This window comes from Salmo salar, chromosome ssa29 (genome assembly GCF_905237065.1).
Source record: "Salmo salar chromosome ssa29, Ssal_v3.1, whole genome shotgun sequence".
NCBI lineage: Eukaryota > Metazoa > Chordata > Actinopteri > Salmoniformes > Salmonidae > Salmo > Salmo salar.
Genome location: NC_059470.1, coordinates 14,844,292 through 14,868,273, shown reverse-complemented (window position 1 = coordinate 14,868,273; position 23,982 = coordinate 14,844,292). Strand labels below are relative to the sequence as shown.

Genomic DNA, 23,982 nt, shown 5'->3' with positions numbered 1-23,982 from the left:
CCTTTACATTGAGCAGCTACATGTCCCATTCTTATGCATTTAAAACACTGCAGTGCATATGGGACAAATTCTCTAACATTGAAACTAAGGAGTCCCATCTGTATTTTTCTCATTAAGACTTTCTCAAACCTCAGCATCACTGATAAGCTTTCACATCTTTGACCCTCTTTCCTACTGATCAACCTTTTGGCCTCAATCACTCTGCCGCAGTGATGACTCCCCTCAATCTAGCAAAGGCACCAGGGACATGGCTTTTAAACTTCTTCCCATTAAGCGTTTCCATTTCCAAAATCTTCTCTTGCTGAGCTTGGCTACCAATGAACCAAGCTAATTTCACTTCACCTACCTCTTTCTCTACGGCATTAGTTAGATGGACAGAGTGTGAGGCCCTGTGGTCTCATCAAACACCATGACAACTTTCCACTCCGACACATCACTAATCTTGCTTCCTACCTTGGCCCTCTTTATGCTTTTTTAACTAGACGCTCAACTGCTTTCTGTATCTTGATCTCGCTTCTTCCTATGTCTTTCCACTACCGACCATTCCATCCTTGACCCTCATCCTCTACCATCCGTATTGACACCCATATTGTTCACATTCCAGTACAGCTGTTGCTTCACCAACTTTTTCTCCATTCCGTCCACACTACTCGACACCATTTCCCATTCCCCGAACTATGGTTCAACTCTACACACTTCACCAATCCGACCACCTCTTCTTTGGTATAATGGCGTACGCCACAATTATATGTGCATTCCGCCACCTCCTGAACAGGTGGATAATAAAGATCCCATCTGCTTGCTTTTCTATTATAATCAGGTCCATACACAGGCTCAGAAGGATCCTGTGAGGGCGGGACATTTTCTGGCGACAGTAGTCCTTGCAGTGCTTCTGCCGGGATGTCTTGGAGGCCCAAAAACCTCTCAGCTGCAGCTATAATGATGTCCAGCTGCTTGGGCTTCTTGGACAATTGTGCAGTACAATTAATAACTGAGGCTATAAATGCTACAAAATCCACCTTCTTCACACTAAATGTATCCAGATAACTTGACTGAGGTATACCATTTGCAACTGGTTGCGGTGCATCCACCGCCATATCTTATTCAGAACTGTGGCCTCTTGCCCCTTCAACTCTCTTCACCGCCTCCACATAGGAGATGTGCTTTACAGCCATGATCTTTGACACATCAACGTCTTTCACGGCACTCAGGGAATTCGGGAATATTATCCCCACCACAGTTGCAACATTTTACATTCACAGACTGTTCAATAACATATTCCTTCCGCCTGCAAACATTTGACACGTGGCCAAACTTTGTACGTTTCTTGTATTGCACAAATGCTCTTACGGCGTATCTTATATATCCCAGCTTTACATAGGATGGTAGATACTCTTCATCAAACATCAATAATAGAGATACACTTTGCTCCTTTTTAGTATTATCCATACGGCTCAATCAACATGCATTAACTACTCCTGGAATTCTTTGCCTAAGATATTATCAATGTCCAACGGGACGCCAGAGATAACACATTTTACCTGTGCCCTGCTCCGAAAATCAAAGCTGTCCACTTCATGCACCGATAACTTTGCGAGCCACAATACACGCTCCTTTTGCTCTTTAGATACACACAATATCAACACCATAACACTCCTGGTTACTTTGACTGCATCCACTTTTCCCAACGCCTTCTTCACCATCCTTGTGACTTCAAAAGGGTTTCCCAAATGAACAGCCTTATCCAAAATACATACTCCAACAAGCAACGATTCATCAGACTAATTTTCCACAACAATGTTATCCCTTTTTGTTCCATTCTTGGACTTCGCTGTTGTCCACTCATCTTTCTCACTAACTGTACTCAACGAATTCCATCTTCAAAAAACACTTCTGCTTCCGCCATCTCAACTCCAAACTCACTACACCAGTTTGAGCTTGGGACATTTTCGAATTGACTCTACACACTAGACGCCTGGGTGTATTTGAACGTTGATGACGAACACTGTCAAAATAACAAATAGATTATCTAAATAGCCAATTCACTACACGCCTATAAGGACAGTGTCAATAATTCCTAACACAACTGAGTTTAGAGAGCCTTGGCACAACATGTCACTCCAGCATAATCTCTCCTGAAAATGAGCAACCAGGGCCACGTTCAGTAGCCAAACGTTGTCGAATGTTACAGATACAAATGACATGAATAGAGCCAACATTAGGGTCGGCTCCAGGAATAAGTGACAAAGTGGTTACTTAGGTCCTCATTTCGGGTCTCAACTTAGGAACTCATTACTTAGGAACTCATTTCGGGTCTCAACTTACTGTTGAGAGTTAGAGTAGTAGAATACACAAGATGCACGTTTGACATTTGGTTGTGCATCAGCAATTTTTATATTGTTATGTCGGTCACTGACAGTCACTCAATTAGCCATGTCATCAAACCATTTTTAGATTGGTAAATTAGTCTAACAGTACTGACCGGGCACGGAGGTCATGTCCACTCATATAGGTCATGCTCACTCATATATCTTTAACATTGGCATAAATCCTGGCAAAATCTGTAGAATTGCAGGAAATTAGATTTCAAATTGTGAAAATTATCTCTGCCCCATGGCAAAATGCCTAGAATTGCAGGAAATTAACTTTAAAAACTAAATGTCTCTCCACCATCAAGAGGGAGGCCACTAAAATTTGCTAAAATTAGCTAAATAAATAATAGAATTAGGCTGCCTGTGTCAATGCAGCCTAAATGGTCGGTGAGGCATGTTTGTTCTAGCTTATATAACATATTTATATCTGGACATTACGTTGTTTCCTGCTGAACGCACCCCAAGTATCGACCAGAACAGGCTAGAGGGATACTTTCGGGATTTTGGCATTGAGGCCCTTTCTCTACCTCCCCAGAGTCAGATGAACTAGTGGATGACATTTTTATGTCTCTGTGTCCATCACGAAGGAAGTTAGAGGTAGTTTCGCGAGTGAACGCTAACATACTGGACACAGAGACATAAAAATGGTATCCATGAGTTCGTCTGACTCTGGGGAAGTAGATAAAGGACATCTTTGCCAAAATTCCAAAGTATTAAAGCCTAACACTGTGATAATCCAAAATGCACATAAAGCGTAATTTCATCATTTAACATTAATATTTCACTAAATAATCAATACTTCTCAATAGTTATTGTATCAATGGTCAATGCAAAGGCTATTACATTGCACAATATCAGGACATAATATCACATAAACATTTAATTCTGCACTATGTAACTTTTTGGGCAACCCACTAAATACAATAGATATCTGTGTTGTAGATCTGTCATTCTCATTGAAAGCAAGTTTAAGAAGCGAAAGAACTGTTCTATGTGCATTATTTCTATGCTTCCCGTTCTTAAGTTTCATTTGCATGTTTTACTTTCAGTTTTGTACAACAGCTTCAACCAGCTGAAAATACTATATTTTTGGTTATCAAAAATATATTTCACTGCGGTTTAGATGGTACAATGATTTGCTGAACTATACTTGCTTATTTTGTCACATAAATTGAAATTAGGGAAACTATTACAGTTTTAGCAACCAGGAAAAGGCAGAGTGATTTCTACCTAGTGCATCTTTACGGGATATAGATACTAGGAAACACATCGCTCAACTTAGAACAAGCCTAATGAAGATATCTTAATGTGGGTAGGCCGTGACTGATGTTAAAGTTGTGACAGTTCGTTTCTGGTATCAGAACAAAATAGTCAGCACATAGTAACTTCTGATTTAGCTGTACTTTAATTAATGCAAACACGTGTGTGGTAAATGGGTTGTTCGTATATACGGTCTCGCTGTTTTACCTCGCAGGGCAAAACAGAGAAGAGCGCGTCCCATTCTATTGTTCTCTCTTTTATACTCTGATAGAGATAGTTCCCGCTCAATGCTGGCCTGTCAGAGGGAGGAGGAGCGTGGTTTAAACTTGCTCCTCCTGTCGTCAGCGTGCAGGCTGATCCCAGCGTCGTGACGCACTTCCTGTTGCCGGTTGTAGTTCTTCTTGTCTTCAACAGTTGATTTACTCGTAGTTTATGTACTTAGCATTGTAACATAGCTTCCCCAGTATATTATATAAGTTATGCATACAAATAGCCAGTTCAACCCTAACACTGACCTCACCTAAAAGTTGGATGCAATCCGCCAATCAAATTCCAAAAGAAAAGAAAAACGTAGAACATTATTAAGTGCCTGCACCTGCTGGATAAATATGTGGGTGTGACCAGTATGTGAGCAATCTGCAGTAAATCAGTCCAGTCTACAAACAATCCACAGTGATTAAGCTACAGCTTGGCCTAAATAGTGTTACAATTGGAATGTGCTTGAAATCGTTAGACAAATGAACAAACAGTCTGTGTTTGGCGCTAAAAGAAGGGATGGGGTGATGTAATAATGGCCAATGAGAGTCTGAAGCCACCGGTAGGCCATATTGGTACTCCACAGATGAGGAAGTTCTCCATAGGTTTGAATTAATTATTTCATTGTTTCAAAGACAAAATGACATATACCGGGTATTTAAGTATTTTTTGTTGTTGTTTGTTTTACTGTGGACAGTAACATTGTAAATCTTGAAGAAAAAAAATGTACTTAAATGTTTTCTTTTTTTCATTTTGGTTAAGCTCAAATTAAATATAATTGAAACATTAAGGTGTCTGTTAAATAATTGCTGAACATTGTATTTTTTATTTTTTTACATTAATGCATTTCTATAGTTTCCAAAATATATTTCACAACGGTGGGGGAGTGCCAAGATGGAGGATCAGTGGCTTCAAAACAGCTCCTCCTGGCCGTCACCTACTGTGGGTATTTAAATAATTAGTGTCATGTCCCACTTGATCCCACTTGCGCATCATCACATACATTTTTTTTGTTTGTTGTTGACTTGTTTCAGAGTAGGCCCATTTTAGAGGAAACACAACAGTTTATTTCATTCTGAAACCGCATGGGCACCAACTTCTGGTTCAAGATATAATTGAAGATGGCAGGTGAGAGATGTGCTTGGCTTTTAATCGATACAGCCTGAAACTAAAGACAGTAGCATCGTGTGAACGTTCCTCACAAGCCAAATTACATTTGAACTTTTTCTACTGGTTGTCCGTGGTGTTGGACCTTCAGATCGAAATATCCACAGTAAACTATTGTTTACCCAACTTTTTAGAGCGCTGGTACTGAAGTAGAAATGTCTACTATTATCTGGCACATGCGTAAACACCTGCAGACTTCTGTTAGTATGCATGCATGTAGGCTACTTCCATCTTGTGCACCTGCCTTTGGTCATGAACAAACACGTGTGTACGTGTTGCATGCATACTAACTGAAATCAGCAGTTATTTACATGGTTTTACGCATGTGTTAGAAATGTAAGCTTCAGCAATGTGCACAAAAAAAGTGCATTCCATACTTTCCTGCGGATTTGTCTCATTGGGAGCGGCTGAAGGACAAACTGCACAGCCAACTGCTAGAGTAAGTTCAAATATAAATTTATTAAACATTCTGGCTTTTAAAGAACAATCTCAGTTTTGCAGTCATTAGTTTCGGGTGTATACCAACTAATTGTACATTACAGCCTGATTTAATCAGACTCGTGCTTGGTGAACTAATGTAATTCAGAGAGGGCAATACCGAGGTAAATATTCAAAATGTTGTAATTGAGGGAAGCAATTGAACGCAGATATATAACCAATAGAGACTCAGCCTGGTTTTTGACCCCATTCACACAATGGCAATTGTTATTTCCAGTCTGCCGTCTTCTGTTTGTCACCATCCAATGTATTTGTATCTTAAGCACTTAATTTTCTGCCCATCAGTGGTTGGGAGTAAGTCCTTCATTTCTGACCTGCACTCAAAATATGCAGAAAAGACATGGAATGAGACCTTTAAACTGGTTCGCAGGTGTATGGTAAGTATTAGTGAAATATTTCTGAAATGTTCCTCCAATGTCATACGTTTCACCTAGCCCAGGTTCAAGACCGAGTTTCTCAGTCTAGCAGTATAACACTAACCTACCATGCAACTTATTTACCAACATTTTTCTGTGCCTCTTTGGGAACACTTTTCCCACAGAGGGTATGTCAGTGAATTGGTAATGCATCATTTGCTGAGCAGTGCCCGTGTAGAAAATAATTGAATCCAATTGTTAGACATCTTTGCCTAACAAGGTCAAGTTAGGATGTGTCAGTTATCCTGTGGGAGCTTTCGTTCTGAAAATATTAGGGTTTTAGGTGCCAGGGTTTTAGGTGCCAAGCTTAAGTTATGTTGCAGCATTGTGCAGGAGGGAGATTCCTAGATGTGTGCAGGAGGGCATGAGACAAAGGGATGCGTAGTATCGGTGGAGGAAGCTGTGGGGGTGCCCATGGGGCTGGAGATCAGAGGTCTCCGGTGAAAGGCTGGTTGAGGTTTCCAGGGTCAGAGTAGTACAGAAAGTGTCATATGCTGAAGCAATGTAGAGCGTGTTAGAGGAAGATGGGTACAGAGGGAGGGATCCTGAGAGGATTCCTCTGAGTATGCAGAGAGGAATGGGAATAATGTGGGTTTCTTAGCATTCATTGCCATTGTTGTCAACTGTACTGCAGAAATGGAATGCAAGTCACAGAAAAGAGGTTGTGGTGGCAGCTGCAAAGAAGTACTTGAGCTTTTACTGCAAAAGAGTTGCAGGGGGGGGTTGAGTGATAGTGTTCTGTCCTCCCAGACCGTTGGGAAGTAGGATTAGATGGAATTAAATAGTGGAATGGGGTGGTTTTTTTTTTGTGAGGGGTAATAGCTGGCAGGGAAATTATCATTTATCCCAATTTTGTATTACCGGAATTGAATGTAGGTAGGCCATGACTGACCTGACACTCCAGTACAGTAGGTGGCGGTGTATGCACCTTAAAGTTGGATGCGAGCCGCCAACCCAATCCTGAAGGTGTGCTCCCAAGGCAATAACACAACATGGAATCCATGTTTGGTTTTGATTTGGAGGTGAGGTGTTAACATCTAATAATTGGATTTAATTATTTCCTGGGCACCACTGACCACGGATATACCCTCCGACATGGGAAAAGCGTTGCCAAACAGGTCGATAAGTTAAACATTGGTTTAGTGTTTTGCTGCTAGACCGAGATACAAACTCGATCCAGAACATGGACTAATACTTCACCTAGTTCTTGGTTCTCAGTTGAAGCTTTTATAACGGAGCTGCCAATGTGTGTAACAGTCCTCATGCTCTGTCTACACGTTAATCAGTGTGACCTGGAGCTTCAGTATTGCTTGCTGTTTGGGGTTTTAGGCTGGGTTTCTGTATAGCGCTTCGGCTGATGTAAAAAGGGCTTTATAAATACATTTGATTGTTTACCCTATAGTCATTTAAATTTCCCCCACTCCCAAAAGTATGGTAAGTAAATCAATATACACTACTGTTCAAAAGTTTGGGGTCACTTAGAAATGTCCTTGTTTTTTAAATAAAAGCAATTTTTGTCCATTAAAATTGATCAGAAATACAGTGTAGACATTGTTAAAGTTGTAAATGACTATTGTAGCTGGAAATGGCTTATTTAAATGTATTTTAAGTGGAATATCTACGTAGGTGTACAGAGGCCCATTATCAGCAACCATCACTCCTTTGTTCCAATGGCAAGTTGTTGGCTAATCCAAGTTTTACAATTTTAAAAGGCTAATTTATCATTATAAAACCCTTTTGCAATTATGTTAGCACAGCTGAAAACTGTGCTGATTTTAAAGAAGCAATAAAACTGGCCTTTAGGCTAGTTCAGTATTTGGAGCATCAACATTTGTGGGTTTGATTACAGGCTCAAAATGGCCAGAAACAAAGAACTTTCTTCTGAAACTAGTCAGTCTATTCTTGTTCTGAGAAATGGAAGGCTATTCCATGTGAGAAATTGCCAAGAAACTGAAGATCTCGTACAACGCTATGTACTACTTCCTTCACAGAACAGCGCAAATTGGCTCTAACCAGAATAGAAAGAGTGGGATGCCCCGGTGCACAACTGAGCAAGAGGACAAGTACATTAGTGTCTAGTTTGAGAGACAGATGCCTCACAAGTCCTCAAATGACAGCTTCATTAAATAGTACCCGCAAAACACCAGTCTCAAAGTCAACAGTGAAGAGGTGACTCCGGGATGCTGGCCTTCTGGGCGGAGTTCCTCTGTCTGTCTGCTTTTGGCAATATTTTCTTTTTATTGGCCAGTCTGAGATATGACTTTCTTTGCAACTGCCTAGAAGGCCAACATCCCAGAGTAGTCTCTTCATTGTTGACATTGAGACTGTTTTGCGGGTACTATTTAATGAAGCTGCCAGTTGAGGACTTGCTCCAGATACTCAACTAGTCTAAAGAAGGCCAGTTTTATTGCTTCTTTAATCAGAACAGTTTTTGGCTGTGTTAACATAATTGCAAAAGGGCTTTCTAATGATCAATTAGCCTTTCAGCCTATTGCGGACAGTCTGAGCACTAATGGAGGGATTGTGCGTTCCTGGTGTCACTTGGGAAGTTGTTGTTGCCATTCTGTACCTGTCCTGCAGGTGTGATGTTCGGCTGTACCGATCCTGTGCAGGTGTTACACGTGGTCAGCCACTGCGAGGACGATCCTGTAGTGCTGTCTTAGGCGTCTCACAGGACAGACATTGCAATTTATTGCCCTGGCCACATCTGCAGTCCTTATGCCTCCTTGCAGCATGCCTAAGGCACATTCACGTAGGGACCCTGGGCATCTTTCTTTTGGTGTTTTTCAGAGTCAGTAGTTATTTGGATTTTTTACGAATGATCTTTGTAAGACAGGGTCCTGAAAAAGGGATGTTTTATTTATTTTTTGCTGAGTTGTGTATATCTCTCTGCAGAGGCTCTTATAAAGGGATAGTGTGAGACTTGAGCAATTATGCCTTTTCTACTTACCCTGAGTCAGATGAATTCATGGATACCATAATTCTCTGCGCACAGTTTGAAGGAAGTTACTAACTAGCGTTGGCGCAATGACTACGTCTATGGGAACAGCTAGCATGCTAGCTCTTCCTGTAGAAATGCTTGTTAGAAATGGCTAGCAAAAGTACCTTCAACTTCCTTCCAACTGCACACATAGACAAATGGTATCCGTGAGTTAATCTGACTCGGTAAGTAGAAAAAGGGCTTAACTGCCAAAAAACCCCACGTACTATCCATTTAAGATCAATGACAAGTTAGTGTATAGGCTATTTGTAGCAAACAGAATGAGCAGTGGTGCGAATGAGAGCCACGATCACACAGACGCCACTTGCTCCTCTTCTCCCTACAGTGCAGTGGCTCTGTTATATTTTTGATATTGTCAACATAATTACATTTTCATACATTTTGGAGTAGAATGTCTGTGACCTTAGTCATTCTACAAAAAAACATCCTGGGGGGGCATGCCCCCGGACACGTTTTGCTGCAGGGGTTAAAACAATCATATATTGGAGTTCTTTTTAATTTGAAAGTAGAGGGCCTTATGTTTCCAGAAATGTATCGCGATTAAGAATCGTTTCACGTTTAGATGGCGTAGTTGGCTGCCAGAGCCAGTTTACCTCTGGACATTACATATAAGGAAGGGTCTTGGATGTTAATGGAGTAGGCTAGCCTTCACTTCTTAACAGTACATCTTGGGCTAATGTTTCACCAAACTTGTCTTGAGGACAAACATCCGTGACCGTTCAGCCACAAGACTTGAAATGCCTTCCAGATGTTGGCATTCCAAGATGATTTTAGCCAGATTAGTATAACTCTACATAAACAACTGGTCCCTTCTTTGACTGAGTAACTGGTATGATCTGTCACCAACAGGAATAATTTCCAGTATTAAGTGCCACCCCCTTCCCAACACATTACCCAGATCTACCATTGTTTAGATTCAATGTCAGTGGGGGTACAATTTTTAAAGCTCTTGTTTGTCGTTTTAGAATGGGCTGAAGGTTTTTGGAGTTGTCATTTGGACACAGCTTTCTGGACTCTGATGTGACGAATCTATCCTGATCCATCCATGGCCATTGTCCAGTTGCACTCCACGACTGGGGATGATTGTTGTGTGGCCTCGGAAAGAAGTTCAGCTTGGCAGCAGTCAGTCTCCAGGGCCTGTTAGGGGGAGTTGAGAGTGGTTGTTGGGCGGACAGGGATGTGATGTGCGGTCTGAGGGGATAAGGCAGCTGGAGTTGGTCCTGGGCCATTTAGATGTCTGCCCTCAACAATGCTGCTCAGTCTTAAGCCCTAAGTTCATTCAGTTCCTAAACTCTCGATGTGCTTTCTCAAGCTCTGTCATAGTATGTAGTAAGTGCTTTCTTTCAGGATACTTGAGATGCTCAAATGTCTTCATCTGTATTTTATAGGACAAATCGAGAGGTGACACCAAACCCTGTGAACCACTGATTAGGTGTCTGAAAATACTCCATGAATCACTGAATGGTAAATAAAACATGAGTTATTTCTATTCACAACACCAGCTAAGTTCAATCTTCTGCATAGGCTAGTATCAGTTGTAATGCACTCCATTCCAGTTGAAGGTCATCATGCAGAATTATGATTATGGTATCTGCCATTTGTTGTATGGTCACTTCACTCAAATTATAACTTTATATGAAACATTTCCCAAACCGTTTTCTGTTCCAGTGTTGTCTTTGAGCGCCATGGCCTCACGGTTGGAGATAATAGCCAAACAGAGAGGGTAATATGATTATTTTTGTAATCTGTTTCCATTCGGTAATATAATGCCTGGACTTTGTGTCCCTCTACTGGATAATCCAGGGACCTCTACCCATTTTGAATGCTCCGAGTCAGTGCAGCATCGCTTGAGTTTCCTGATTTTTGGATCGATAGATTCTTAGGCCTGTACAGTATGGAATTCATTTGATATACACTAACCTCCATCGCACTCTTGGTGTTTGCAATGGCATTTCTCATTATTGAGCCTTGACCTCTGTTTTGTACAGGATGGGGTCCCACCTGAGCCCCACTGAGACAACCTGTTACCTCACAGCCGACATGTTCTACCTAGAGGTCCTACTGCTGCCTGGGGGAGAAGTGGAGGACGTCAAGTTGGCCCAACACGGAGAAGCCCCTGTGGTATTAGACTGATATTGTTTCATTCCCATATAGGAAAACATTTTGATGTTTCAAATTACTCATGTCACTCAAGCCAATAATTTTTTTTTTTTTTTTTTGTGTGTGTTAGTCAAGCGAGTCACTTCTTCAACTGCTAAAGTAAGATGTAATACATACGGTCTGATTAATACAATTTGTCTACTGACAAACTGAGGTCACCTGACATTTATTTTACCAAGTTCTACCAAAGTATACATTGTTGGCACTCAGATTACTCCCATCTGTTTATTACTGCACAGGTCAAAGAAGTTTGAAGAATTCTCAGTGAAACTGAAAGGCCTTTCCTCCCTGTACAACATCCCTGGAGACAAGTACTGCCTTTTTTACCACTAGTTGATATTCAATGTCATTGGCTTGTTATGCCGCTTAACCAGACAATCTTTTAGTGAGACCAAGATCAAGGTCTACACAGCCCTTCAGTTCTTGGGGAAAGATCTACAGAAGATATCCCATTTGCCAAGGTTAGTGAAATGTAATTAGAATGGCCGAAGTTGAATCGAGAAGGAATTGTGACTCCTGCATCTTGCTGTGAGAATTAAATAAGCTAGAGGTTGTCTTGAATGAAATTCTATATCATTGTGTTGAAATATTCACAAATGTTTTTCTCCTTTCAGAGCACTAAGGGAGTACAATCTTCAAGTGGACATGATTCTCAATGGCAGGATTGGATATCTTTTGGCAGGGAGCGAAGGTAGGTTACTACTAAAGGGAGCAAGACCATTAGCCAGAAAGCCCCTAGTCGTTTCTTTAGCTGCTCGATCACCCTCAATGACTAACAGAAATATGCTTCTTTTTTTGTTGTCCTATTCAGGTATCCCAATGACTATCCAATACTACATCAGCCCTTCTGACATTCTGTTGATGTCCGATTCAGGTATGTTTTGGAACATTTGCAACTGCGTTTGAATGTTATTTCTTTAAAAAATAAAATACTGTTGTGTTCTGCTATGGGATTGCAGAGAGGTGCAGTGTTGGCCAGTTGGCCTTGGTGACAGTGGGGCCAACTGACTGTACACACAAGCTCCAGATGGCATCTGTCATCCCACAGCCACCTCAGCTTGACGCCCAGGGGTAACTATCTCAATGTCATGATATTACTATTTTCAAATGATACATTGATATGAGCTTTTTCTAAATGCAAACATGGAATTCCCCATATTAGGATGAAATCCCAAATTAAGACAGCCATGTTAATAAAGAGTTTGTGTTTTTTGTTGTTGCAGTCTACCATTGTTCAGTCCTCTCTGTGAGGTGCTCTCTGGAATGATGCCAGCCTGCTTCCAGCTCAAACTGCAGCCACCCCTACCAATGCTCTCTTCCTTTGTTGAGAAGCTCAGCCAAATTACAGGTTTGTATGCTTTGATAGTCCTTTTAGCAAGATTCAATTGTGCTTATAGTCTTATCTGTGAATAAATGGGTCTTCTTGCACTGTAATTCACATTGGCATGATACAGACACATTTCAATTGAACGCATTCAGTTGTACAACTGACTAGGTGTCTCCCTTTCCTTCTTTCTTGTGATCAAATTGCTACTGTTTCCTAGATGTTGCCATAGCTGATACTGACCTGCAGTGGGCACCTTTTCCCCAGTTGATGATGACCTTATTAAGGGAAAATGGTGGCGACAAAACATGGGATGGCCAAGATGCCCACTTTCTAGTGGTTTGTGTATATATGCTTAAACCAAAACAGGTTTTGAATGCTTACGGACTTATAATTTTGCTCTACAACGGATATCATACTGGCACTATTCATTGACAGCTGTGCACAGTAAGACCTACACCACTTTGTTCTACTCAGCATTCCATCAAAGGTATTAATTTTGACACACCTGTCTTCTCCATCCAGCCACTCCCAGGTAGAGAAATGCACAGCTATGTGCTGCCAGGGGCTGCATGGGAAGAAGCTGCTCTGAGGGGGGCGCTGGTGAGTACCATTCCCTTCACCCACCCCGCCCATGTCCCTGCCCTACTGGAGCTGCTCCGCCACCAGTGTGCAATTAACACTCTACTGGCCAGCTGCATTACCTCTCACAGGCCCAGCCCAGGTAAGTGAGCAACTGAGCATACATCAGGGTTCTAATCCCCAAATGTCACAGAATACCATTTAATTATTACATGGATTATTACATTGACTTGGCTATAACCAAACCCCTTTTTCTAGGTCCAGTGTGTGACCTATACTGCGAGGTCCTCCCTGAGTCAGGTTCCAGCCTCTCTGTGACCTTTCACCTATCTGACAGTGACTCTCTATCTGTTTGTGAGTATTTGTTATCTCTACTCTGCAGGGGTCGGTTTAGCGGAATCACAATACAGTATGTTTCGCTCCATGTTCTCTACTCAGGGTTTAGTGTGGTGTATTGTTGTCTTGCAGTGCTGGTGAATGTGGCAGACTCCCAGAAGCTCACCTGCAGTCTGTTTGCAGTGAGGTCAGAGGATCAATCCATGGATGAATACGTCTCCAGAGTCCTAAAGAGGTTTGATTTTACATTCAGCCTGTCTTCACCCACTAGGTCCATTTCTCAGTCATACTGCTTAATTTTGTCTCTAGGCAGAGACCACATTCTTACACTGAGTATTTACTTAATGAGTTGTTGGTTACATGTCTTCGATATTCATCGTCTTGCTCTTCTGATTCAGATGTATGTCTATTCCTGTGACCATGCGTGCCTTGAATCGGAGGCTGTCCAAGAGGACCTGTGGAGAACCTCTACCTGCATGCTCCTCCACCGTATCCACTGCAGATGGCAGCCCTGCTTCTCCTCCTCTCCCCATGTCCTGTGAGGCTGACAGCCAGAAGAGAGACTGCCCTGGCCTGGAGTCCATTGGCATCCCTACTACCCCCTCTACTGCTGCCATGTTCTCCCAGGATGCAATGGGGCCGGATGCCACCCCGATGGAGGCAGAGTCTGCCTTCTGTCTGTCTGTTACTGAAGTCAATACAAACCCTACTGTCAACCCTTACCCCAGTGCCTCGGTGTGTGTGTATTCACATTGGATGCACAACAACCATCTCCCAGAATTTATCTAGTCAGTTTAATGTGTGACCCACAAAGGGGTTAAAATGTTTAAGTGATAATTTTATTGAATGGTTCTAAAATAAAGTTGAGTCTTTTGACCTATTAGTTGTTTTGAGGTAGCTGTCACATCAGCATAATAGGCTTTTAAACTATAATTACTTTAATATAAAGTAATTGTACTGCTTATAACTGTCCCTGCCGAAAACATATTTTAGCAAATAGGAAAGCCCTTAGCACTCTGTTTTACTTTGTTAGTGGGGTTCAGACGTCAGCGTGTTAAACTTCACATATTACTCTAATTTATGACATGTAAACCTTAGACCATGGCATGCACTGCATGTATTTGTAATTGCTTTAAACCACAACACGAATATAGTGTGTATTTCCAATAACTCCTCTAACTCTACCAGTCATTGTGTGCGGAGGTCAAATTGGTATCAATTTTCAGACCAGAGGACCGGTTAGTTACAACTGTTTTTATGGTATTGGCTGCCGTTTCCTTTTATTTGTTAATTTAACTCTCACATGCACATGTCAGTAACACTGTTAAATGAAGGACGTAGAACACATTGTGTGTGTGTTCTGGTGCGGCAGAAATGGTTGGCTGTAAAAGGTTTGGGGGCTTGGCATTTGACCCCTTCAGAGACAGAAAAAATTAAGTAGATTAAAAAAGAAATCCCCATTAGCCAATGGTGATAGCTAATCTTCCTGTGGCCCGACACAAAATACATTAGACAAATACTTAATTTAGTAACAGACATTACAGACTTGAATGTATACATTACTATACACAAACTTACTAGACAGTTTATTAGGTACACCACCCCGTTCATGAGAATAGATTGCGCCTACAGATGTGAGTCACGTGGCGGTGGCTTCCTATATAAAGCAGGCAGATAGGCATCGAGGCATTCAGTTACTGCTCGATTGAATGGGCAATAATGAGTGACCTAAGCCAATTTAGAGCTTGGTATGAACGTTGTTGCCAGGCGCGCCGGATCCAGTACCTCAGAAACGGCCGCCATCCTGGGCTTTTCCGTGCACAATAGTGTCTAGGGTTTACCGAGAATGGTGCAACAAATAAAACATCCAGTCAGCGGCATTCCTGTGGGCGAAAACAGATCGTTGATGAAAGAGATCGGCGGAAAAGGGGCAAGAATCGTGAACGCTAACAGGCCGGCCACAAACAGAAAAATAACGGCGCAGTACACTATTGTGCAGAACGTCATCTTGGAACCTACAACTGGATGGCCTATTGCAACAGATGAGCACACCGGGTTCCACTATCAGGTAAAAACAAGAAGCGCCTCCAGTGGGCACGCAATCACCAACATGGCGGCGGTGTACTGGTGTGGGGAATGTTTTCCTGGCACACGTTAGGTCTCTTGATACCAATTGAACATTTCTGGCACCATGTAGAATCCATGCCCAGAAGAATGGGCCTGACAACGGGCCTCAGGATCTCGTCATGGTATTTCTGTGCATTCAAATAACCATCAATAAAATGCAATGATGTTTGTCTGTAGTTTATGCCTGCCCATACCATAACCCTGTGGCGATTTTAGCATGTAAGTCTTGGTGGGGTGAAATTTATTATGCATGACAGCAAAGCCACAACACTAAACAATACATTACTTGCACTATAATGGTGACAAACGCTGGCCACACACTGTTAGGGCCTACATAAAGCTGTCCCAACACCTTACCACTGCTACACCTGGCTATCAGCGGAGCCTTGTCTGGCAGCAAAACAGTTTACTGCATTTTAAAAAACAGCTGATATGGCTGACTTGCTTAATCAAATTTGATTGAAATGTACACCTATGGCATAATGGGACGACGAGCGGTTGAGGCAATCCGTAATTTTGATTAAGACAATGAGCGAGCTAGGATGGATGTAGTCAATATAACTATTTGTTCAGCACTTTTTAAATGTACAGCAACAGAATTCAGAACATGGGCCGTTCTTACAGTATTCTACCTGTACACCAAGTCAGAATCGTAAGATAAATAAAGGGGGCATATAAGCAGACAATTAAAGCGCTTACAATATTTGATGACATTTCTCTAAAACAGGCTATATGCTACAGGTGCAAAACAAAGTGAGAACAGTAGGCTAAATTATAAAGGGAAAGGCACATGGGCTACTAACAGCTTACTACACAACATACAGTTAATATTAGCTACAGTATACATATCTCCCTTGCATATTAAATCATTTATGAAGCAGCATACAAGACATTTTTGAACTCACCTTGTGTTGTGCTCACTTTAGCAGGAAGGTGGAGCGGCGGTCCTTCGTGAGCAAATTTTTGTCATCGAACTTTGTCATCAAAGTCTCGCATTCTCTGGATGTATGGTGCTTTCAAGACAACTGGGAAAAAACAAGGTTGAATCATGATGATGTCAGGGATCTTCAGATCGGAGCTCTAGAAAGAGGCCCGAGTTCCTGACTTCCAATTCTGAGTTGGATGACCGTTCAAAACTTTTTTTCCCAGTCGGAGCTCTTTTTCCCCAGTTGTCTTGAATTCACTGAAGTCTGAGATTTCCCAGGTCCGAGTTTCCAGTTGTTTTGAGCGCAGCAGAAGTCATGCTGGATTGACAGCAGGGCCCACATTGAATGTTTATCCTTTTAAGTTCGGAAAAGAGACCCTTAGACCTGGACTTGGACAACACACCCACTCCACTGAATAGCAGGCTAGTGATTGCAATGCTTGCAGTTAGCCACTGATTCCTTCCAAACCACTCTGATGAATTTGCGATTTCCAAATTGTTGTGTAATGTTTGTTGTGTAATGGCGGCAGGTAGCCTAGTGGTTAGAACTTTGGACTTGTAACTGAAAGGTTGCAAGATCGAATCCCTGAGCTGACAAGGTAAAAAGCTGTCATTCTGCACCTGAACAAGGCAGATAACCCACTGTTCCTAGGCCGTCATTGAAAAGAAGAATTTGTTCTTAACTGACTTGCCTAGTTAAATAAAGGTACAAAAATATATATGTTCAATGGCCCATGAGCACTGATGCGTTTTATCTATTATTTCTCTTCATATGACACGGAGTGTAAAGGATTTGCCAGTAGATTGTTGACTTGATTCATGATGATGACTACTAGCTTGCTAGCTACGATTTTGAAAGTATGATGTTGACATGATCAGTCCAATCAAAGCTAAGGTAATGACCTTGAGTCTTCTTGGATGGGCACTTCTAATGTAACTCTATTGCAGCACCTAGGGGCTTGAATTTTCAAGCTCTACCTGTACATTTTGCGATGATGTAGTGTCCCCATGAGTGACAGAACACTGAGCCAATCACGGCGCAACTAGAAAACTTTACCAACCACTACGCTCCATATTTTCCGCTGGCTGCCTCACCACCACAGCAAGCACTGAGCTAGGCTGAAACCATGTTCGGGTTTTATTCTTATGCAGGCGTCATAACCAGCCATAAAATTACGCAATATATGTCACAACAGCTGTAAAAATGTTGGTCATGACAGTGTTATGACCATATCATAACAGGTTATGTCAGCTGTTAAGCCATATTATGGCATGGTTATGACGGTGTCATAACGTGTAATGACGCTGGGTATCAAGTAAAGTGTTACCAATTTGTTTCCTTATTTCTTTTAAATTATGTCTTGGGAACAATAGAACAGACACACACTTCAGTATTTCCATGATAAGTGTATAAACATGGATTGTGCAATTTAGCAAAACAAGAATTTAACTTTTTCCCAGGGTCAGTACAACACAAAGGCCACAGGGTTTGATACCTAAAGGAAGTTCAAATGAACGTTTTGGATGATAGAAATATCATAGCTTGATATTTCCTATTCCTGTTTAAACTTATTAACACTGGAAAGTTTCCAATAATAGAGTTGTATCACTTATTAAATGCTCAGGAAAGTCATTCCCATTAAAAGAGTAGGGCCAAATACTGACACTTGATTAGTGTCCATGTCCACTTATAGTAAAAGAGCCTGGTCATGGGAGTTTCATGTGGGAAATTGGTGGTAGTACTACTAGAGTAGGAAATTGTCACAAACGTAGACAGAGGTCGTGTCTACATACTTAAACTGCATACTCATTTCAGGGTTTGATCTACTAAAATTCACGAATCTTTTCCGACTCACGTGTTTGACAACAGCTGATAAGATAAATTGACCGGCTGTACAAAAATGAACGTATGGCGGGAATCAACGCAATTGACCATTCAGATAACGCATTCAGAGTACTATTTTCGAAATGTCACATACTATAAACGTTTATTTTTTGCAAACTATTTAGAAGCTAGTATGGGTATTCCGACACAACCAGTTATAGATATGTACATATTTAGCACATCCTTCAAATCACATACTGTATGTCCAAAAGCTAATATGTGCTCATCATTGCCTATCATGCTGTGCAATGCCAATGTTGTATCATTTGCTTCATGTACAATTTTGCCTAGGTTATTGTATACTGAAGGGGTTCCCTCTGATTTATTTCATCATCTCCCTTTAAATAAGGTGCACTGTCTCTTTAAATCTAGACTAGCGGAGTGCGTTTTCCCTTCACTGCTAAAAGTTATTGGGTATGGTTCTGGACGCCTCCATGACTGCACGCAACCCGCAACAGCTGCTTGCATTTAGGGGGTTTAATTTATAACGTATATTTGATATTATTCTGATGCGGATTTATTCCGACAATGCAGCCCCAAAGTTATGGAGTTAAACAAACTAGTTGGATAGAGAAGTTACGCTTCCCGTACCGTCTTGGAAACTCTAGTCTGGATTGGTTTGCGTAAAAATCGAAACGTCTTTTATCCCAGTTATTCTGTCAACATCTGGATTAACCATTCGATGACAAAGATTATTTTTGAATTTCCTTAACTCTATGTGATCATTTCCTTTTTCATATATGATAGTGTGTGGACGCTTATCCTGGATTTTTGCTTTTTTGGATACCAATGAGTTCTGCATGTAGATTATGCATTCTTTAGGATGGGTGCGAACAATGGGAAACAGTATGGAAGTGAGGGTGAGTATTTAGAATGCCCAAACTTTGAAGGAAACAATCGCCAGGGCAACAAGCTACTGAGAACGAACTTATCTTTTATGAATTCAACCTTGATGGTTTTGTATTAGAATATAATGGAATCTTCTGTGCTGTTCCACAACTGAATTAATTAGTCAAATTTCAGAAGGCCTTTATCCATCCTTGCTCATTTAATAGCAAATATTTTGTTGCATACAAAAATAGAGCTTTCCTGTACCAAAAAGGCATGCCAGGGTGTTTACTCTTAAAGTGAGGTAGGCTATAACCAGTTATATGGCAGACATTATTTTATGCACATGATCATTCCATCTAGCCTATAGCCCAATAGGCCTTCTGTACCAGGTGAGGGGACTTTACTGTATGGGAAGTAAACATCAGACCTCATTGCATAATAGTGACAACCTATATCATGGGAAGTAAAAAATATGAGATAGAAGGATTGTTAATTGTGATAATAGCCTATGTTGTCTTGCAAAATTACAAGATACAAATTTCATGGAAGGACCTACGGGCTCCTGGGTGGCACAGTGGTTTAAGGAACTGCATCTCAGTGCTAGAGGTGTCACTATGAACATCCTGGTTCAAATCCAGGCTGTATCAGAGCTGGCTGTGATTGGGAGTCCCATAGGGTGGCGCACAATTGGCCGAGCATCGTCTAGGTTTGGCCGATGAAGGCCGTCATTGTAAATAAGAATTTGTTCTTAACTGACTTGTCTAGTAAAATAAAAGATGACACTTACATCCAAATAGCCTAATTTCTGACTGAGACATATACCATACACAGTGGTTTAAAGTACTTAAGTAAAAATACTTTAAAGTTCTACTTAAGTTGTTTTTGGGGTATCTGTACTTCACTATTTATATTTTTGACAACTTTTACTTCACTACATTCCTAGAGAAAATAATGTACTTTTTACTCCATACATTTTCCCTAATACCCAAAAGTACTCATTACATTTTGAATGTTTAGTAGAACAAGGAAAATGGTCCAATTCACGCAGTCATCAAGAGAACATCCCTGGTCATTCATACTGCCTCTGATCTGGCGGACTCACTAAACAAATGCTTTGTTTGTGAATTATGTCTGAGTGTTGGACTGTGCCCATGGCTATCTGTAAATTTAAAAAAATACAAGAACATTGTACCAACTGGTTTGCTTAATATAAGGAATTTGAAATGATTTATACTTTTACTTTTGATACATAAGTATATTTAAAACCAATAGTTTAGACTTTTACTCAAGTAGTATTTTACTGGGTGACCTCATTTTCTATTAAGGTATCATTACTTTCACTCAAGTATGACAATTTGGGTACTTTTTCCATCACTGACCATACACATACCATAATTCCTCTACCAAGGTCAAAATATAGAAATCTACAAAGTATGACTATTTGGGATATTAATTTACAGTACTTAATTACGTGTTCAATTGTTACTGTGTTCTAGATTGGCATATCTCATCAACTCTTGCCGAGTTCAGCACCTCAGACCTCAAGGCTTCTCCCTCAGATTTTAACAGACCCGTTTATTAGACCATTTGGGGTTCCCTCTTTATGTAAATACATATTTTTTTGTTACAACAGAAATCATTTGGGAGAGAGAATCAGCTTAAACACTACTTGGGTGGCTTAGGATTCATAGCTGTTCATTTTGCTCCACAGGAGATGACTCTGAACTAGCCTATGTTTACCCAAGGGATGTAGCCTGTAGCACAATAAGTTGCATGCAGCTCCAATGAAAACTTTCAAACAAGTTTTGCAGTAAAGCGTTAATATTAACATTAATATTAATATTAAGGTTGTCAAACAGAATTGTATTCATGTGTTTTATAGAGTGTATTTCGGTCCATTTACACATCTGTTTCCAAGTGTCCCCCACAATAAATCACACTTCAGTAACTAAAACTGAGCAAAGCTCTCCCAACACATTATATAAGCACAAGACAGGAAAGGACGTTTTTTTCCAGAAATGTCAACAAGCATTTTTCAGGTGCCTTTCACAGGTCCACTTCCTCTGAATGTGTCAACTACGTACTGATATTTCCCTCCAAGGACAGGAATCATGAGGTCGGCACAATTTGTAAAACTCTTATCTGCTTCTCGTCCTGTTAAACTAATGTTCTCTCCAGTAATATCTCAGCAAAGACTGGGGCCTTTTATCAATTAGATTTGCTCACCTTCTGTGTCCTCTCTCCTCCGTCCTCTCTTGCCTCCTTTTGAAAAAGGTGAAAGTTAATCGAGGAGAGTTGACGAGGAGAGTGAACATGGATGGAAATGCGCTTGCTTGAAATGAGACGTTCCTTCTCCCCTCGCGCGTCATTAGGCAAATTACGTTTACAGGGGTGGATCCCAAAACAAATGTGTAAAGTGCTCAAAACGAATTAAGTTAGTTTTATAGTTAAAACAATCCATAGAATATTGTTTTAAACATCTGCATGTTTTTCTCCTTTGACAAACAAAAGCTGATTCAAAGGGGGTGTGGCAGATCTCAAAACTGTTAAGCGTTAGGATAAAAAAAACACCTCAAACTTGTATCTCAAACATGGTTGCTCAAACATGGTTGCTACATCACAGAACATGATGTTATGTTGGCTCATTGGTTGAGCTGACCAATCAGCTGTCTACTTACATTAATATTTTTTACGATTGGTGTACGCCCTCACCATTCTGTTGTTGGGTACGCCCACACCATTCCAAAACAGAAAATATGATTTTTAACATACTTTATTAAATAAAAAATTGGAAGGAAAACTATTTCACTCGTTTTGTAATTAATTATAGGTCATATTTCATAGAAATCTGGAAACACTAGAGAGTTACTTTAACATCTATATGGTTCTCTATCATAATGATGTGACTCAATTTGATGGAAACCATAGCAGATGTGCTGTCTCTATGATGTCACCACAATATGTTGCCGATATCATACAGCAGTTTGAACGTGAAAGACATATTAGTTGCATTATATTTCCTCTAAAAGAGAGAGTGTGTGTGTGTGTGTGTGTGTGTGTGTGTGTGTGTGTGTGTGTGTGTGTGTGTGTGTAGGCTTTATGTGGGAGGGGGAAGTTGCACTTGAAAATTACTAGTCTGGTGAGGTAGGTTTTAGTATAGTCATTACAAATGAGGTGTTAAGACCTCTTTGCCTTTTTCAACGGCTAAGCTGAACTGTGTCCTGGGGGCAGCTTTTTTTTTGCACTAGCCATCTTCCAGAGCTCTTACTTTCCTCTCACAGCGTTCATGCATGTTAACCACATTTCTCTAGCGTTGTCTAGTCCATGTCCATGAGTGGCCTTGATGTGCGTATAAGTATGTGTACATAGGCGTGTGTTGTGTGGGTGTAACTGTTTGGGAAGACCTAGGAGGCTCTCACGCTGGGTGAAGGCACTGACCTCGCTTCAGCTCAGCGAAGCCACAAAGCTGCATTTATGATCTGACGGAGGAATGAGGTGCAGTAAAAAAATTATGTCCACTAACAGCCTCTTGGCCCTCAGAGAGGAGTGAGAGGAGAGCATGCCATCAGCAGCTTTTCATGGAGAAGAAAACAGCTAGAAACCAACCATCTAGACTAAACTCACAGCATATAGTTAAGCTGTGTACTACTGAGTACGGACCATACATCTAGTTATTTTACATACAGAATACTGCTTACAGCTGGGACCACTACACTGCATGGCCCAAGAGGACCTATGAAGCTGCAATCGCAGATCATATGTGATTACTCATTTCCCTCTCTGACAGGACAGCCTTTCCCTTCTGTCTTTTCCATTTTCTTGGAAGCAGGGGTTAAAGGAGAAACGTGATTCCTATTCCAAATGGAATGGGGGACACACTATCATAGGAAGCAACCAACAAAAATGTTGAACACATGCCAAGGTGAAATGTCCAACTGAAACTGAGGGAGGCAAAAGTCTTAAAGGACAGCATAGATGGCTCTCCATGTTTGCATAGTATGCTATTCTTCTGTTGGTTAAACCCTTTCAGATATCTCACCCTATCAATATCAATAGACACTCTTTCATGAGTGTAACATCTATGTATGTTTTCTTTGTCCACAGGTAAAGGTAGCTCCAGCATCTCCTCTGACATTAGTTCGAGTACAGATCACACACCGACCAAAGCTCCAAAGAATGTGGCTACCACCGAAGGTAAGGCATCTGGTGCTCATTATTCAACCCCCTCCCCTCCCCCTCCCCTTTTCTGTAATACTGCCTATTTTTGGAGAAACTTGTGTGTTCCTGGGATAACCCTAAATTGAAAACAAACTCACGGCTCTCATCAGAGCTAAGGAGCCGGAGGCTTTTCTTATGCTTTGTTTCAAATCTCCTGCCCCCTCAAAGAGGAAGAATGCTTGTCCAAACTGGTAATATCAGGGTTGAGTGTTGTCAGTGATCGTGTGTGTGTGTGTGTGTGTGTGTGTGTGTGTGTGTGTGTGTGTGTGTGTGTGTGTGTGTGTGTGTGTGTGTGTGTGTGTCTCTGCCGGTGCGAAAAAGAGAGAGAAAAGGAGAGAGAGAGGGAAAGAGAAAGAGAAAGAAGACCAATGGGAAATGCTGAAGAGAACATATAGTACTGTGATGTATTACATTGTCTAGCAATAGCAGGAATAGCTAAAAAGATGCCAATTTTCTGCTATTTGTTTGGTCTGGAATGCATGGCCATTTAGCTGATCCATTAGGTTGTATCATCGGTGTAGTGGTTAGCTCTGTGCCTCTCACAAATAGATCCTCTCCTTCCAAGCAGACATTGTTCCACTGTGGCTCTCCTTCTCCTTCCTCTAACCCCAGTTCCCAGTGAGTA

At 41.1% G+C, this 23,982-nt stretch overlaps 2 protein-coding genes across 5 annotated transcripts in view; both read left to right on the top strand.

The window, feature by feature from the left end:
• The first annotated feature begins 4,788 nt into the window (after positions 1-4,788).
• med1l (mediator complex subunit 1-like) lies at positions 4,789-14,247 on the top strand. Of its 4 annotated transcripts, none has more exons than XM_014180958.2 (17): positions 4,856-5,015; positions 5,838-5,929; positions 10,358-10,433; positions 10,638-10,692; positions 10,958-11,090; positions 11,200-11,228; positions 11,369-11,440; positions 11,516-11,590; positions 11,744-11,820; positions 11,941-12,003; positions 12,089-12,200; positions 12,353-12,477; positions 12,674-12,792; positions 12,979-13,177; positions 13,294-13,389; positions 13,504-13,606; positions 13,770-14,247. In XM_014180958.2, exons 1-17 carry the CDS (start codon positions 5,009-5,011, stop codon positions 14,158-14,160), a joined length of 1,824 nt encoding a protein of 607 aa, XP_014036433.2. In that variant the 5' UTR covers positions 4,856-5,008; the 3' UTR covers positions 14,161-14,247. The 4 variants fall into 4 exon arrangements, with proteins under 4 accessions (XP_014036435.2, XP_014036437.2, XP_014036433.2 ...); XM_014180959.2 differs by lacking the exon at positions 4,856-5,015 and adding an exon at positions 5,354-5,493; XM_014180960.2 differs by lacking the exon at positions 5,838-5,929 and having other exon boundaries at positions 4,789-5,015.
• Positions 14,248-18,723: 4,476 nt separating this feature from the next.
• The window catches only part of LOC106590201 (F-box/LRR-repeat protein 7), a 46,867-nt gene continuing 41,608 nt past the window's right edge, over positions 18,724-23,982 (top strand). The window contains exons 1-2 of the mRNA XM_014180957.2: positions 18,724-19,168; positions 23,244-23,333. Coding sequence (XP_014036432.1) covers positions 19,132-19,168; positions 23,244-23,333 — 127 coding nt within the window. The 5' untranslated portion in view covers positions 18,724-19,131. The remainder of the gene's footprint in view (positions 19,169-23,243; positions 23,334-23,982) is intronic.

Bases quoted from the DNA above. Each gene is read 5' to 3' on its own strand.
- med1l (XM_014180958.2), top strand. The intron at 10,434-10,637 runs GTAAATAAAACA...TTTCTGTTCCAG, and splicing joins ACTCCATGAATCACTGAATG to TGTTGTCTTTGAGCGCCATG. The intron at 11,441-11,515 runs GTACTGCCTTTT...ACAATCTTTTAG, and splicing joins TACAACATCCCTGGAGACAA to TGAGACCAAGATCAAGGTCT.